Source organism: Xenopus laevis, chromosome 1S, assembly GCF_017654675.1.
Source record: "Xenopus laevis strain J_2021 chromosome 1S, Xenopus_laevis_v10.1, whole genome shotgun sequence".
Classification (NCBI taxonomy): Eukaryota; Metazoa; Chordata; class Amphibia; order Anura; family Pipidae; genus Xenopus; species Xenopus laevis.
This window is the reverse complement of record NC_054372.1, coordinates 33,671,978-33,689,634: the sequence shown is the minus strand read 5'-3', so window position 1 is coordinate 33,689,634 and position 17,657 is coordinate 33,671,978. Positions and strand designations below refer to the sequence as shown.

The following is a 17,657-nucleotide window of genomic DNA, read 5'->3' as shown; positions in this document are numbered from 1 at the left end:
AGCTGCTTGCCAGCAGAGGGGTTTGATTTTTGGTGTTATGGAGACTAATAAATGAAGCTGCTGCAGCTGCACACTGACTCACAACAACCAAATACTAATTCCCACAGCTCCCACATTAGTCAGCCCTTTTGAGCTTTTTCAGTACTTCATATTCCTTTTGTCCTTTTTTACCCGGCTTCCCAATGTGTCGCCCTAGTTCCTTACTGTTAATATTCCGGGCACATTCCGAAACATGGTGACGCTCACCGAGGAACAGATAACATTATAATGCCCTTTAAATGTCCCTATGACTGGGGGGTTCCATTAGGAAAAATGGCTGCCGTGCCCCCTATGCCCTTTGCTCTAGACACGGGTACCCAATGACATCCCATGACTTGTGTCCCTCCCAGGGGATTCGGTGTCCTTATAAAGGGGAGCAACAGGGCAGCTCGTCCCATTTTGGCTGGAAGGGGAGACCTCCAGGTGTCTGTGGACAGATTCACATCTTTCGCCAGATCCGGCCACACCATGAGTGACCAGGCTTTAAGTTTTCTTAAGGACTTTCTGGCAGGTGGTATTGCAGCTGCCATCTCCAAGACTGCTGTAGCCCCCATTGAAAGGGTTAAACTGTTGTTGCAGGTGAGTGGAGCATAAACACTTTTTTCTCAAAGGTGTGGATACTTGAGCTACATGATTGGGGTTCTTTTGGGAAGTTCGGAGAGCTTGATTTCATTTGCTATAGTCATATAAGGGCATTGCCATCTGCCAGCTGTCCCCAAAGTTATTGGCAAATGCAGCTTCCCCTAGTGCTACTGCTGCTTGGCTACAATTCACAGTATTTTCCAACTGACATTTGCTTTCCAAAATGCTCGGAGCGTATATTCTGCATGACTGGGAAATGGCTAGTTCTTACTAGATAGCTGTTTAACAGGATTGCAATACTGAAAGACAGACACTTACATGCATTCAAGTACTACATGGGCACAACATACTTACTTCAGCTTTACATCAGAAATCTTGGAGTGATTACTAGCATGCATCCCAGTAGGCACCCAATGAGATGCCCAGCTTTAGATCCAGCATGGCACTGGTGCCTTCCATATCTTGTCTCCATCACATGATAGTGACCAAACGTGCTCTGGCTTTCCTACAGCATTGCACTGGTGTTTATTTCAAGAACTAGCATGCGCCCATCAGAATCCAGCATGGTGATACTGAAGTCACTAGCATGAATAGGTATCCCAGGACTACACTGACAAAATTACAGCCTAAGTCATCCCTTTTGATATTTGATCCTGCATGCCTCCCGAGACTACATTATCACAAATTGTCAGCCCCCCTTCTTAAATCTAGCTCTTCAGTGGTGCAAAAATAGGCAGGTGCTTCTTCCCTGTCTTTGGGTGCGACTGAAGTGACAATCTCAAACAGCTTTGAGTGACTAAATATGGAAGGTGCAGAACTAGACCTCCCCTCCATTGACTGTTTTTAGAACATACTCCTGACAGGACGGAACTGGAAAGACTTGGCTAGAGTCTCAGTTTATCATCAGCCAGAGACCTTTATTAATTCATGGAAACTTGTACTACAATACACAGAATATATATATATATATATATATATATATATATATATATATATATATATATATATATATATATATACTGTATATATAACTTTATCTTCCCTGTCCTAGAGTGCTTACAATCTAAAGTCAATCTATGTGAGGCTAAGAGAACTATTTAAGTTTCCAATGCACAGTATTGAGTGCCAGTTTGGTCCTTTTTCTACATGAGTCTAAAAATTTCACCTTCCTGACTGACACCTAATCTTTACAGATTCAGATATCAGTTGGAAAATCCCTGATTGCATTGGTGTTTAAAGCATCATCCTAATGGCATTTTCACTGGCCTTCTGGATGATCCTAGCGTTGGCCAAAATTTGGATAAGATAGATTGGATAAGATAGATTTACCACATAGCTGATACATGGGGTAGGATTTAATTGGTTTATTGTATGGCCAACTTTACTCACTCAAGGTCACAATTAATGCTCCCTAGTAAAGATCACTGGGAGTTATTTCCTGTAACTGGATCACTGGTCTTGGCTCTGGATCAGTGATTCTGTAGCAAAACTGGGTATTGTCAGCACAGAGTATATAGTGCCCCCTATCTGCTTATAAACAATCTGAACTGATAATTGTCAGCTATATGACTGGTAAAAGGGCATTCTGCATCACTCAGTCTAAATGCTGGGCTTAGTGCCAGGCAAGTAATTGATCCCCAGTGTCACAGCTTTGCACAGTCACATTAGAAATCGTCTGTTTCATATGTGAGACTTTGGAGATTTTGGGAATTAAGTGAAATACATAGATAAAAATGCACGCCTTATCTAAGTGTATATAGATAATGGGTTTTAGATCTGTGTTGCAGTTTGGTCTGTTTTTTTTTTTATAAATACATGTCCATTAACACTGGAAAGGCATTGCCGTATCTTATGTTGATACTGCAGTAACCAAACATAGAGGTGCCATCAGTGAGGTACAGACGGCAGAACTGTCAGGGAGCCTAATCATTTCAAACATAAGGATAATGATAGAGGTGACAATAGCTTTTAAAAACAAAGTTGAGTACCCCAAAATGATGTGGCTGTGCAGGGCCTCCATTAGAAATCACGGGGCCCCGTACAACAACATTTTCGGGGCCCCCTTGACCCCACCCACCCTGGTGCCCAAGCCCTCCCAAGCCCGCCCCAGACCCCGCCCACTCCACATCACAGTTAAAAGACCACACACAAAATTGGAGTGCTCACCTCAGACACTTTTCCTTTCGGATCAGGTGCTTCTAGCAGTATTCGATCACGCCTGCCACGGATCCAAACTGATTATAGAAATCCAATATACTGCAGCACACTGTAATTTGTGTAAATATAAAGATGTGCTTTATTGGCTCAAATACAAGCAGACATGTGGCAACGTTTCGGGCCTCGCAGGACCCTTTCTCAAGCCCTTGAGAAAGGGTCCTGCGAGGCCCGAAACGTTGCCACATGTCTGCTTGTATTTGAGCCAATAAAGCACATCTTTATATTTACACAAATTACAGTGTGCTGCAGTATATTGGATTTCTATAGTTAAAAGACCACACAGACATCAGCGCTAAAAAAGTAACCCCACACACACACACAAGTTATAAAAAGCTATTGATGGTCAGGGTCCCCTTATAAGTTTAAAAAAAACATTGGTGCTAGGGCCCCCCATAAAAGTTTTTTTTAAAAAAGCATTGGTGCCAGGGCCCCCCTTATAAGTAAAAAAAATTGGGGCCCCCCAAAAAATATTTTTAAAAAAAAACATTGGTGGCAGGGGCCTATAGAATATTAAAATAATACGTTGGTGGCCACGTCCTTTTGTGACTTTGGGTCTTTTCGCCGCTTCAGGACTTCAATTCTGGCTGTTTTCGTGACTTCAGGTCTTTTCGCGCTTCAGGACTGCAATTTCGACTGTTTTCGTGACTTCAGGTCTTTTCGCCGCTTCGTTACTTCAGCTTCGGCTATTTTAGTGACTTCGGGTCTTTTCGGCGCTTCGGGACTTCAGCTATTCGTGGCTTCAGGAGTTCGGCTGTTCGGCTTTTCGGCACTTTCGCATTTCCAGCTGTTCGGCTGCCTGCAAGATCTTTGGTGCTCCACACTTGCCTCCTGATGGAGACTCTGACAGTGGTACAGCTGCCTTAGGTTTCTAATTCATATAGATTGAAACACAGCCTAAATGCTCGGAAAACATCCTGCATTTACATGCACCTTTATCAAACAAAAAAACTGATTTAAGCATCTTTCATTAATTAGTTGTCCCTCAAGTTGTGTTCTATGATTGCATTGCATGTATTGTCAGAAGAGATCACCCCCGAACGCAATGTCCAGTCCTCTTCCCTGTTTCCCAGCATCATCCCAATGAGGAAATGTCCTACCAAACAATGAAAGTGTTTTAAAGTAATGAAAATATTGTGTACTGTTGCCCTGCACTGGTAAAACTGATGTTTGTTTCAGAAACACTACTCTAGTTCACATAAACAAGCTGCTGAATAGCAATGGCGGGAATTGAAAAAAGTCTACATGGTACAGGTTAAATAGTGGATAACAGATAACACCATTATGTTCTACAGAGTTTATCTGCTGTGTAACCTGAGCCTTTTCTCCTTTGAATAACTGCCCCCATTGCTACACAGCAGCTTATTTATATAAACTATAGTAGTGTTTCTGAAGCCAGAGCAGGGCAACACTACATTATATTTTTATTACTTTAAAACACTTTTCTTTTTTTGATATTAATGTTCCTTGTGACCTGAAATCAGTCTGCCAAGAAACAGATTGCATTGCTAGAAGTCTGCCAGTAGAGGGAATATCAGGACTTTGCTGATGGCTGGTTGAAAGCATTAGGCCACCTTTCATCAGTGGACCACAATGTGTCTTGGACAGCCATTGGCACACCCACTGTAAAGACAAGTGAAGCCAGGCAATGCCAAACTTTCATATTTTTATTTTCCATGTTTCATTAGAGAAATACATTTGAACTGGTTTACAGGTTTCAATTTAACATTTTAAAGCTCCCAGGGACAAATTATTATCCGTTTTTGCAACTGGGAAAGAGGTAAGGGTGTCCGTACATTAACCCCCAAGCTTACCCCATTTATAGTTATGCACTTCATTATTCATCAGAGGCACTTGTTGATAACACATTTCAACAACATTTCTGTTAGAGCAAAGCACATTCTAAACAGCAGTCACACAGCTATGTGTCTATATATACAGGTATGGGACCTGTTATCCAGAATGCTTGGGACCTGGGGGTTTCCCCAGATAAGGAATCTTTCTGTAATTTGGATCTTCATACCTTAAATGTACTAGAAAATCATGTAAACATTAAATTATCCCAATAGGCTGGTTCTGCTTCCAAAAAGGATTACCGTAAGAGTCAAGAGTGACTTTATTGTCATTTCATCCATATACATTTGTACAGTACACAGTGAAACGAAACAACATTCCTCTAGGACCATGGTGCTACACACAACATAGATGTACCGGACAACAGACAAAAAGTTCAAGTGCAAGGGCTTTCTTCTAAGTAGCTGGTGTTGTGGGACCAGATGAGGTTCTCCGCCAGGTGGACACCAAGGAATTTGGTGCTTTTGACTATCTCCACATTAGAGCCGTCGATGTACAGTCGCAGGTGGTCACTCTTAGTCTTCCTAAAGTCAACAACCATCTCCTTTGTTTTGTCTACATTGAGAGACAGGTTGTTGGCTCTGCACCAGTCTGTTAACTGCTGCACCTCTTCTCTGTATGGTGACTCGTCATTATTGCTGATGAGACCCACCACGGTCGTGTCATCAGCGGACTTTATGATGTGATTTGTGCGGTGTGTGGCCGCACAGTCATGCGTCAGCAGAGTGAACAGTAGAGGACTAAGCACACAGCCTTGAGGGGTTCCGGTGCTCAGTGGATAAAATGGAGTCTATGGGAGACAGACTTTCTGTAATTCAAATCTTTCTGGATAATGGGTTTCCAGATAATGGATCCAATTCCTGTATAGTATACAGTATATATACATCAATCAAAGGTGTTACTGTATGTACAACCATATTCATGCCTTGTACTTTACAGATATACCTGTTTATATGAAACTTTTGCAAAAATTGCAAACCAGACCCAGCAGACCCCTGCCTACAAAAATGTAGAGGGTGGCATCTGGTCCTCATTAAAGTGGTGGTTCATCTTAAGTTAACTACTTTTATTATGCTATACTATGCCCTATTCCTAGCAACTTTGCCATTGGTTTTCATTATTTATTGTTCATAGTTTTTGTAATTATTTGCCATTTTCTTCTGCCTCTTTGCAGCTTTCCTATGGGGTTTACTGACCCCAGGCGACAAAACTTGTGTTATTGTGCTCTGTGGGGCTAAATTTTAGTGTCATTGATTAGTTTCTATTATTTATGTGTAGTGATATAGTAAATTATAGTGGCACCATCTCTACTATCAGCTTATATTCAAATATATTTGTGCCACGGATGAGACTTTTTCACAGGTCTAAGCCCTCGCAGCGGTGTGTAGGCAGGGTAGAGTGCAACTGTAACAAATGTGCTATGCACAAGAACTGGGTGCCAGTGGTTTTCTGTGCTTAAACATAAAACTTAGTTTATTTACAGAGCAATCCACATTGTATTACAGAGGACATATAGCATAAAGGATAGCATATACTCTCAACACCAAAGAACAGCTGGATCCCTGCAGGCAAGGGAACATGTCAGCAGTAGGTAAGCAGCAATTGAAAAGGTACCCCAGCTTTCAGCCTGTGCCCTAAGTGGAACCTAGGGGAAATTCTACCATCCCTAAGTCTATGCACTTAGTCCCTACTTCTGGGTTACCCGGGATCTTAATCCCTCTGACTCTCTTTGTCGGAGCCTTGAACTGTTCAACTATATAACCTATCTATCACTCCTAGAGTGATCTATGAAAGAGTATAGCTATCCACTTTACTAGGGCCTAAGCGCCTAGGTTCCACTACCCATTCCCTTCCTGCCTGCTTGGTAAGGGCTAAAGCAATGGACCCAGACCGCATGGTTACCTAGGGGCATGTTTACTAACATTGGATATCTGGAGATGTTGCCCCTAGCAACCGATCAGATCTTTGGTTTTGTTTTCTAACTTATAGGTTGCTGATTGGCTGCCATGGGCAATATCTCCAGAAATCTCTCCAGTTATTTATCTCCAATCTTAGTAAACATACACTCTGACCTTTATACATTAGCACAGTGCCATCTACAGTACACTGTGAGAACAGCAGGGGCTTACATAAGCAGAGCATTGACACAAGTCCCCATTAGGACCCATTTAGGCGTCTAAAACCTCTAGGATGTGCCTGCCATTATTATGTGAGGGTGTCTAAATGATCACATCCTACATATGTTTCAACTCAGTCCGTCTCCTATTATTATTAATGTCTCTAATTCAAATTACAGGACCCTAGCAACCAGATAACTGCTGAAATTCCAAACTGGAGAGTTGCTGAACAAAAAGAGAAATAACAGAAAAAAACATGAAGCTAGGGTTGCCACCTGTTCGGTTTTGACCTGAACAGCTCGGTTTTTCTAAGGCCTGTTCAGGTCTCAACTTTCTGTTTGGTTTTGTAAGGACTCACCCTGGTGGTCTAGTGGGCAGCGGGGTCCACCACTGCACCTTTAGCGCGGACGCCCGTCGCATTGCTGCTTCCAATTTGACCTTTGCCTGTCCTCCGATTATTCTACGCTCTCCAATTTCCAATTCCGGCCTGTCTGACGATTCTCTGCTTATGCTGGCCCGGCCTGCCTGTTCCTGGTATGTTCTTACTTCCAGTATCCTGGTGAGACGATCGTGTCCCTTTGCTTGTCCAGAACCGTTATCTTTGCTCCTCTCTCAAATAAGACCTGGCAGCATCCAATTAGCCGAGGGCTCCTCCCCAGGTGAAAGGCAGCACTTATAGGCAGAAGTCAGAATCGAGACCAAGGAGCTTAGCTTGGGTTCTGGATTTAGGTTGTTGAACGTGACAGGTTTTCAGCCATGTGAAACCCGAACAATAATTTGGCCAATAAATAAAAACATTTAAATACTAAGCTACTCACCTTAAAGTGGACCCGTCACCCAGACATAAAAATCTGTATAATAAAAGTCCTTCTTAAATTAAATATGAAATCCAATTTCTTTTTTTTATTAAAGCATTCATAGCTGTTGTAAACTCATTTAAAGATCTCAGCTGTCAATCAAATATTGTCTGCCCCGCCTCTATGCCTAGGCATAGAGGCAGGGCAAACAATTACTTTCACTTTCCATTCAGCACTTCCTAGATGTCATCGCTCTCCCTACATTCCCCCCCAGCTCTCTTAAAGATTTAATTGTGTAACCAGGGCATAGGGTTGGACATTGGGCCCCTGTCCCCTGGTGCACAAACAAGATTCTGAGATGATACAAGACTTGTCTTAATAACAGTGTCCACAAAATGGCTCCTTCCTGGTTGCTATAATTATGAGTTCCCAGACTGATGGAAACAATATTCAAATAATTTATACAGTGTAATTAAAGTTCATTTTGCTTGTCTAACCTGATAAAATAGGATTTGGATAATTTTGTTTGGGTGACGGGTCCCCTTTAAAGGGGATCTGTCACCGTAATTATTTCCAATACTTTTCTATCATGTTAGTTGAGCAAAATACACTTTACTCACACTATACATATTATTTAAATTTTGTTTCCTTCAATCTTGGAATTCACAATTATAGTAAGATGGCAGGTGCCATTTTATGACAAGGCAATTTGTGCATCACCCCAAAATCTGGTGTATGCACCCAGGGACATATTTACATAATGTGCACCCTTAGGCCCACTGATGTTCGTCGCCCCCCGTCCCCTCCCTTTTATTTGCTCAAATTTTCATCATCGGGACCAGAGCAATGGGGATTGGCGCACAGGAAATGTAAAAAACTATTTAATCTCCAGTTTTTCTGAACCAATGTGGGTGTGGTTGGGCAGCATGCCGTCCCCTAAAATCCTGCCGCCTTAGGCCTGGGCCTTGGTGGCCTTTCCACAAATCCAAGCCTGTATGCACCAGAATGGGGGACCTAATGTCCATTCGTGGTACCCTACAGAGTTATAGAATGTGAGGCGGGAGGGGGAATCTAAGAAGTGCAGTGACTTCTAGAAAGTACTGAATAGAAAGAGAAAGTGAGTGACGGCCCGCCCGCCTCTATGCATAGGAGGGGCAGGAAATATATGATTGACAGCTGAAATTTTAAACGAGTTTATAAAAGGTATGGATATTTTAAAGAAAAAAGATTTTGGGTTTCATATTTAATTTGAAAAGGTATTTCATCATACAGCTTTTTATGTCTGGGTGACAGGTCCACTTTAACATAACAGTTAATTTTTTATTATTGCAGAAACAAAAAAAACAAAAAAAACAAATCATATATACATGGTTAAGTTGGGTTGAAAAAAAGACCAATGTCCAATCAATACAAAACAAGAAATTGTTTTTCTAAATTACCATTTGTGGAGTTCAGAGCTTTCTTGATAACCGATTTCTGTATAATAGATCCCATACTTGTAATTAGAGGTTTGGGCTTACTCATCAGGCAGACTATAGATAGAGATAGGGTTGCCACCCCTGTGGTTTTGAACGGGATGCCCAGTTTATCAAAGGGCTGACTGTTCAAAACTTATGGTTTAAAACATTCAAAAAACTGAACAGAAACCAAACCATTTGCATCTAGGTGATGCACTAACCCCACCCGGTATCATAACTCCACTGACATCATTGTGCCTTCCTCTGATGTCATCATGCCCCCCCAACATCACTACCCCACCCCTAATGGTATCTGCCTAGGGTTGCCACCTTTTCTGTAAAAAAAATACCAGCCTTCCTATATATTTATCTTTTTTCCCTATTAATAACATTGGAATCAACTATCATTTTACTGGCCAGGCCAGTAAAATACCGGCCAGGAGGCAATCCTATATCTTCCCTGTCCCCTTTGTTCGGGTTTAACCCCTGGCAAAGGTGGCAACCCTACATGAAGCCCATTTGCAAATTGTTTTAAAATAAAAAAACAAAATGAACTAAATGTTAATTTTAAAAGGTGAACTGCCCCTTTAATGATAATTGATTATATATTGGTAGGTATTAACATGCCGTGGTTCCCAGTAATATCTACCTATACCATTTACACCTGATTTCAGTGATTTGTCACAAGAAACTGCTGCTACTATATCTTGTTAAGATATCTAGGGCCGTGACACACATGATTTATTAATCACTGCTACTTGTGGACCTGTTATGCAGATCTATCCTTTTTAAGTAAATGGGCTGTGCCTAGTAGCAATGTCTGGTAGCTGCCACATGTAGTAGCAGTAAAAACCCCTTTTGTGCCATAGCCCTTTGTTTAGATTGTGCTAAATGTGGGTACAGCTTTTCGCCAGGCAATTTTGCAAGTAATAGATTTATTGTCCAATAATGCCTGTGAATAAATTGGATGAATTATTTTTAAGAAAAATGTTATTCCGATGCATGCTGATTTCTAACCCCTTCCAATCTATTACCAGGTCCAGCATGCCAGCAAACAGATATCTGTTGATAAGCAATACAAAGGGATCATGGATTGTGTGGTCAGAATCCCAAAAGAGCAAGGATTCATCTCATTCTGGAGAGGGAACCTTGCCAACGTCATTCGTTACTTCCCCACACAAGCTCTTAACTTTGCCTTCAAGGACAAGTATAAGCAGATTTTTCTTGGGGGAGTAGATAGGCATAAGCAATTCTGGAGATTTTTCCTTGGCAACCTGGCATCTGGTGGAGCTGCTGGTGCTACATCCCTCTGCTTCGTGTACCCCCTGGATTTTGCCAGAACCCGTCTAGCCGCTGATGTGGGCAAAGGCCTAAATGAAAGAGAGTTTACCGGTCTTGGAAACTGCATTACAAAGATCTACAAATTAGATGGATTAAAAGGCCTCTACCAAGGCTTCAATGTGTCTGTTCAGGGCATTATCATTTACAGAGCAGCTTACTTTGGTGTCTATGACACTGCTAAGGGTGAGTATACATTTCTTTGAATAGTTGTGAAGCATTCTCTGTAGAGGTCTCGGTTATAGATCACATGAAGGTCTCTGTGTCCAAAGAAAGTTGTTGGGGGTACACATAGGATCCATGGTATGCATTTCCATACGATTGTCTCTCCTAACCAGTCCAAGGCTTTCACAGTTCATTTAAGAACTTTGCTTGACATGGATGAGAGAAAAAAGCAAGTCATCTGTAGTTCAAAGATCCACTGATGTTGGATCTGGAGATCCCAAAATCGATCACTGATAGAGAGTTCCATTTTTTGCTGGGTATTTTCCTATTAATACACACATCAAATTCAATCAGTGGTACTTATTTGTTTCCTGGCTTCATACTAAAAGTGACTCATTGTTTTTGCTCATCCCCCTCATAACAAGTGCTTAAATACAGTGTGGTAGACATAGAAATGAATACCAGGATTCTGAAAAATAACAATAAAAAGAAAGAAACAAAACTGCAGCTGTACATGATAGTTTATAACCTTTTACATTTGACTCACTGAATTAGGATTGGGTAAAGCTGAAGTTTTCAGTTGAGCATTGTTATCGCTGAAAATAGTTATCTGTTCAAACAGTGAAAGGCTGGACCTCGTAGAACCTCACAGCAAGGGCCCACACTTACAGCAATTAGTTTTAGATGGTTCTAAACGTTACAGGTGCTATATAGTCTTATTGCATAGATAAGAAAGGGGAAAAAGGAATTGTCATTGGCTGAGGCCACCTGGATATTCTCTGGTCCTCTGGCAGATCAGTCCAACTCTGTGTTGAAGACATCAGGGCCAAAGTGTCTGACTTTCCATCAGATATGCCGATATTTCCAACTTTTTAAAGACCAGCATGAATAAATCCATTCATACAGTAAGGGGCCGATTCACTAAGGGTCGAATATCGAGGGTTAATTAACCCTCGATATTCGACTAGGAATTAAAATCCTTCGACTTCGAATATCAAAGTCGAAGGATTTAGCACAGATAGTACGATCGAACGATTATTCCTTCGATTCGAAGTCGTAGTCGAAGGTTGTAGTAGCCCATTCGATGGTCGAAGTAGCCAAAAAAAAACTTAGAAATTTGAAGTTTTTTAACTTCGAATCCTTCACTCGAAGTTAGTGAATTGGCCCCTATAAGTGACATTTGCCCAGCTGTTTCACAAATACTATAGCCTCCATCAGTAGCCTATGATGGATGCAGTAATTGTATAATGATATCAGTATGTTTATATAAAATGAAATGAATAATAGCCATAAACAATGCCCTGCAGGCAAATAATTTGGAATACTCCTAAAATTTCTATGCAAAGAGTTCTGTATTGACTTCAGTGCAAGATCCTCTTTAAAAAAAACTTTGACTACCTACTTCGCCACTTGAAACTTACCGAGCATCAATGTTAGCATATGGGGACCTTCCCCATAAGGTTTCTAAGCTTTTTTTGATCGAAGGAAAATCCTTCGATCGATGGATTAAAATCCTTCGAATCGTTCGATTCGAAGGATTTAATATTTCGATTGAACGATTTTTCCTTCGATCGTTCGATCGAGGTATTTGCAGTTAATCCTATGACTTCGATATTCGCAGTCGAAGGATTTTACTTCGAGGGTCAAATATAGAGGGTTAATTAACCCTCGATATTCGACCCTTAGTAAATGTGCCCCTAAGTGTTCAGCTCAGCAGTACATTCATAACTGAAATATCACATGAAAGGCAGAGTTTGTAAACGGAAAACTTTTTTTCATAGCTACTGCCAGGATGACCTATATTTCACATTATAATTACAGGACAAGAAAAGCTTGAGTCACTAATGGTGTCAACTTGTTAGTCATCCCAACCCAAAGTGACTGTAACTGATTAACTCTGCCCCCTGCTAGTGATTGTGACTGATAACCCACTGGCCCAGAGTAGTTTTCAGTAGGCCATCTTTCCCATCCTACTCAGGCATCCCCTGCATCTCCTTAGACTTGGTGCAAGCACAGTACAGAACTGGCTGGAGAAGTTTTGTACTGCACATGTGCCAAGTCTGAAGGTCTGACTCTAGAGCAGGGAAACCTGGAATGTTAAGGGAATAGGGCAGCAACCATCTGGTTGGAAACTACCCAGTTTGGTGCGTTTTCCACAGAAGAGGATCTTGAGCCTGATGTAAGAGGAAAGAAAGTAGAGTCGCCGGGGAATGTCTTACAACATGGCACTCCTTTGTGCCCCTGGTTTTCTTTGTCCTTTTAGACTGCATAGAATACTATACAACACATGAAAGGATTTGAAAATAATCTTATGTAATATAATGCAATTTTGTATGTGTGTATTTTAAGGTTGTGGGGGTACACTGTCCTATTGTGTTGTAACACACATTGCTTTTATTTCTTCTTTGCAGGTATGATGCCAGATCCCAAGAATGTGCACATTATGGTGAGCTGGATGATTGCTCAGTCTGTCACTGCTGTTGCTGGTCTTGTGTCCTATCCATTTGATACAGTCAGGAGACGTATGATGATGCAGTCTGGCAGGAAAGAAGGTAAAGAAATTTAGTTAGGATCCTTAATGTGGTTCTTACTATCTGAAGTTTAAATGGCCAGTTTACCCTCTTATTCAAAGTGATTTGAATGATCAGAGCTTGTGCTGAGCATAGTTTTTGCATGTAATGTTTATGTTCTTTTTTCATCTTCCTGGTTCTTCAGAGCACTTACCGTATCAGAGGAGAAGGCAGTCAATCAAATTACCAGTCTACTGATAAACCCCTTGTATAATGAACTCCCTGTGTGTATTATTTACACTGTAGACAGTACCATCGTCATAAAACCATAGATTATACATTTCCAGATTTCTGTTTGATCTAAGCTTTTAAAGAAACAATTAAAACAAATGCTTGTGATTACAGGAGGAGTGGAGGAGGTAGCAATGGTAATAATTAAACAATGATCTGTAAGTGTCTAATAAAAGAATAAGCATAATAAATTTTTAGCACAATTTATTTTGCTCATGTTAAATGTAGTCAGACAATATAGACTAGTCTGTTGTTTACTGTACTTCACACTAACTGAGCTCTTCCCACGTACTTTATCAAAGTGAACTGTAAACCCCCTATATAAAGGTATAAAGATATTTATGGCTTTTGTGTATTATAACAGTATATACAGTACTGACCTAGTGTTTGTGCCTCTGTATTCCAACAGCTGATATCATGTACAAGGGAACTATTGACTGCTGGAAGAAGATTTCCAAAGATGAAGGACCAAAAGCCTTCTTCAAGGGTGCTTGGTCCAATGTACTGAGAGGCATGGGTGGTGCTTTTGTACTTGTATTGTATGATGAAATCAAGAAATATGTCTAATCTTATTCAACTGCTTTATCCTCTCCCTATTAGTATACTCTGTAAAGACACAGTGGGGCATACAGTTTCAGGGACAAAGACATTTAGATATTTCCTAGGGAAATAAAAAAGAAGAAAAGTGTAGAAATGGGATTCTCCAAACCTGTTCGCATTTTGTATAGAAAAGTTAATTTCACTGAAACTTGTGCACCACCACTGGTGGCCATGCTCCTACATATAATGAACAAAAACATCCTTCTAAAGGCTATAGTGGCCATCTTTGCCCAATATAATGACAGTGGTAGTCTTTTCATAAGATTGGGACAATAAAGATAACATTAAAATGTACTTTCTTTGCTGTATTTATTCTGCAGTGGTGAACATGTAGTAAGTAGTGTTAGTAAACAAATAAAACAAATAATTTTGGTAAATGGCTTTACTTTAGGGCACAAGCACATGGCACAATTCCAGGAGTTCTGTTGCTTGGGCAATTAATAGCTCTGTTTATTTCAGTGCAGTTACCTCACCCATGAGAAAACTGTGTATTTTTAGCATTACTAAAAAGAGTATAATAGGATAGGTGGAATATTAATGACTTTTTTGTGTTCACACTGTTGTTAATAAATATTAGGAGTCAATGGGGGTTGCACCTGGGCAGTAACCCATAGCAACCAATCAGATGATGTCTTTCAGTGTTTAACCTGCAGCTGGCTGAAAAAAGCTAATCGCTCATTGATTGCTTTGGGTTATTGCCCAGGTGAAAATTTGCCAAAGTTTTATAAATGAGCACCAATGTCTATTAAACATCTTCATAAAAAGGCTCTTCTGGTAGTGGCACACATGGAGCTTTGTAGCATGTTGTTGCCACTATTGTTTTGAAGAATGGTACCAAATACTACAAATACCATCCCTCCACCATTCAGTGAATTGGATTTGATGAGATTGAGCATTGTTCCCTCTAGGGCAGGGGTGCCCCGGATGATGATCATGGTCTACAAGTAGATCCCGGTAATGTTACTGGTAGTGCAAATGGCCATGTGGCCGTGACGTCTCGAGAGTCCCCTCCCTCCTGCATTGGCCCCGCGGGCTTTGCCACTAAGACTGTAGCTAATGGAAAAGCAAGACAGTCAAGGAGTGGGCAGGGTCTCAAGAAATAGACACACATAGACGTAACCACGTTAGCTGCGAGGTATTGTCACAGGCGCAGATTGGAAGCAACATCTTTCGATAAGAGGAGAATAATGGGAGTGTTGTGTAGATGTGCACTGGGTCTCTGAAGCGGCTGCACGGAGATGGATTGGTAGGCAATTGAGGGATGGGTCTGCCTTCACCGAGTGCAGATCAGCACGGCCTTACCCTAAAGCTGGAGAGAAGCCTGATAGGTACTGCGGGGGAGGGACAGTCCATTGTGTAGTTAGAGACCCTAAACTGCCTCTTCCTTTCCCAAATGGTGACTTCTTATCTGCACCCCAAATGGAGACCTCTTTGTCTTTCCTTTTCCCCAAGGGAACCCCTTGCTGACACATACTCTGCCTAGAGGGGAACCCATTGTCCATAGGGGAATCCCTTGTCCCTTTTAGTCTTCAGTTAGAGACCTCTAAAGCTGGCCATAGATGCAAAGATCCGATCGTACGAATCATCGTACAATCGGACTTTCCCATCTCCCTCACGCCACTAACCATTCAGATCAAAGTCTTACCAGTCAGATTAGTTAAAGAACAGATCAGCAATGTTCTGCCCCTGACAGCAATCGTACAATATCTATGTCCAACCAAAGCTAGTGACAGTCTCCCACTGAAAATCGTACGATCGGCAATACATGCAGAGATATTATCGGCAGCCGACAGAAATTTTCTAACCTGTCCGATCGACCAAACGACCGATCTCTGCCGGACGAAAAATGTCGGGACTCTCCACACACGTTCTGAAAATCGTACGAATCCTCGATTTGTACGATCAGATCTTTGCGTCTATGGCCAATTTATCCCGCCTCTTCCTAATCCCACAGGGTGACCTGTTATCTGCACCCCTCTTCTCTCCAAATGGAGATCTCTTTGCCTGTCCCTTCCCCAGCATTTGGCGCATTCTTTCCCCAGAAGGGAAACCCTTGCCTGCCTCATACTCTGCCCAGAGGGCAATCCCTTGCCAGCAGGAAAAATTAATATTAGTATAATTATTAACAAACTATTTTTTATCAAGGTAAATCTATTTAGATTCTAGATTAGTAATATTATATCCATTTTATGGGCTTGTGATGCTTTTTCTTGTGCTGTATTGTAGACGGCCCACTAAGCAAATTATTTACTTTAAATGAAAAAATAAATATATATATATATATATATATATATATATATATATATAAAAAGCATGTATATGCATGTATCATATTAATATTCTCCCAACATGACCAACACAATGTAGTTCACAATAGCAGGATAGTCATTGGAGTGACACTGAAATACAAAACTAAATATTGCTACAAGATATTCATTACCAGGAATTTGAAGAACAGACACTCCAATAAAGGCAATCTTCCACTAGGCAGTAGAGTTCAGTAAAATTATTTTATTATGTCATTATTAGCCTTACGCATTCCATAGTCCTAGCTAGCTTATGACTAGGTGTGTATAACATGAAACGCGTAAGGTTAATAACGACAATAAAATAATTCTACTGCCTGGGGGAAGATTGCCTTTATTTGAGTGCCTGCTTTACAAATTCCTGGCTGTGACCACTCCTCTTGCTGAAGGCTCAGGGCAGTGCACCTTTAAGTTGACAGACCCTCTCTTCTGTTGTGTTTAAATACAAGATATTCATTGCCAATATGCTTGGACATTGCCTGATCTTGTAGGCCTCAGCAATGCACCACTGGATCCTGTCCTTTCACTCCGGTTCATTGCACTGGTGTAAGGAACGTACCTGGTGGTTTAGAGAGGGGACGGCAGGGACGCCCGCTGCGACGAGCAGCTTCCATTAGGCCGCAGGCGCCGGCATCTTAGGGCATGCGCGGCGCGTTCTTGTGAGATTTAAAGGCGCAGGCGTGCTGACATAATGACGTCAGCTTGCAATGGCACAAAATTCAAACACTATTTAAAGCCCATTAGGGCTGTGGGACCTTGCCCGTGATAGGATCTTGTTTCCTGGTGCTCCTGAGCCTTGTGCTATTGATTCCTGTTTCCTGAACCTGTTTTGATTCCTGTTGTGACCCCTGCCTGGCTTTTTGACTATCCTGACTTCTGAATCCCGACCCTTGCCTGAATACCGACTCTGATCTTGCTTAACCCTTTGATTGACTACCTGGTTTGACCCTTGCCTGCCTGACTACATTTATTCTCTGCCTGCCTCGACCCGGCCTGATCTGACTACTCTTTTGCCTAAACGCCTTGTACTACGACCTTCTGCCCAAAGACTTTACTTTACAGTCGTGCCCCTCTGCCTATCCAGAACCTATAGCCTTGCACCTCTTGTTTAAGTCTTGGTGGCATCCAAGTAGCTGAGGGCTCCACCCAAGGCCAAAGGCGGTCACACTACAGGTGAAGCACGAGCCGAGACCAGGCTGCTTAGCATTTCTTCTGATGTTTGGTGCCGACCGTTACAACTGGACATCCTTGAAAAGCCTCCTTAAAATATAAGGAGGCTCTTATTCTCTTAAAAAGAGAATAAGATAGAAAAAAACGTAAGAAAATAACTATACATTTACAAATAGTTTATGTACACAGGTTTATGCGTATGTACTCACTGTGGCTT

General features: G+C 41.4%; 1 protein-coding gene across 1 annotated transcript; it reads left to right on the top strand.

Moving 5' to 3' along the window:
- The first annotated feature begins 428 nt into the window (after positions 1-428).
- slc25a4.S (solute carrier family 25 member 4 S homeolog) lies at positions 429-14,258 on the top strand. Its single transcript, XM_018242703.2, has 4 exons — positions 429-618; positions 10,098-10,584; positions 12,975-13,115; positions 13,774-14,258. The coding sequence occupies exons 1-4, from the start codon at positions 508-510 to the stop codon at positions 13,929-13,931; spliced, it is 897 nt and encodes a 298-aa protein (XP_018098192.1). The 5' UTR covers positions 429-507; the 3' UTR covers positions 13,932-14,258.
- Positions 14,259-17,657: the final 3,399 nt, after the last annotated feature.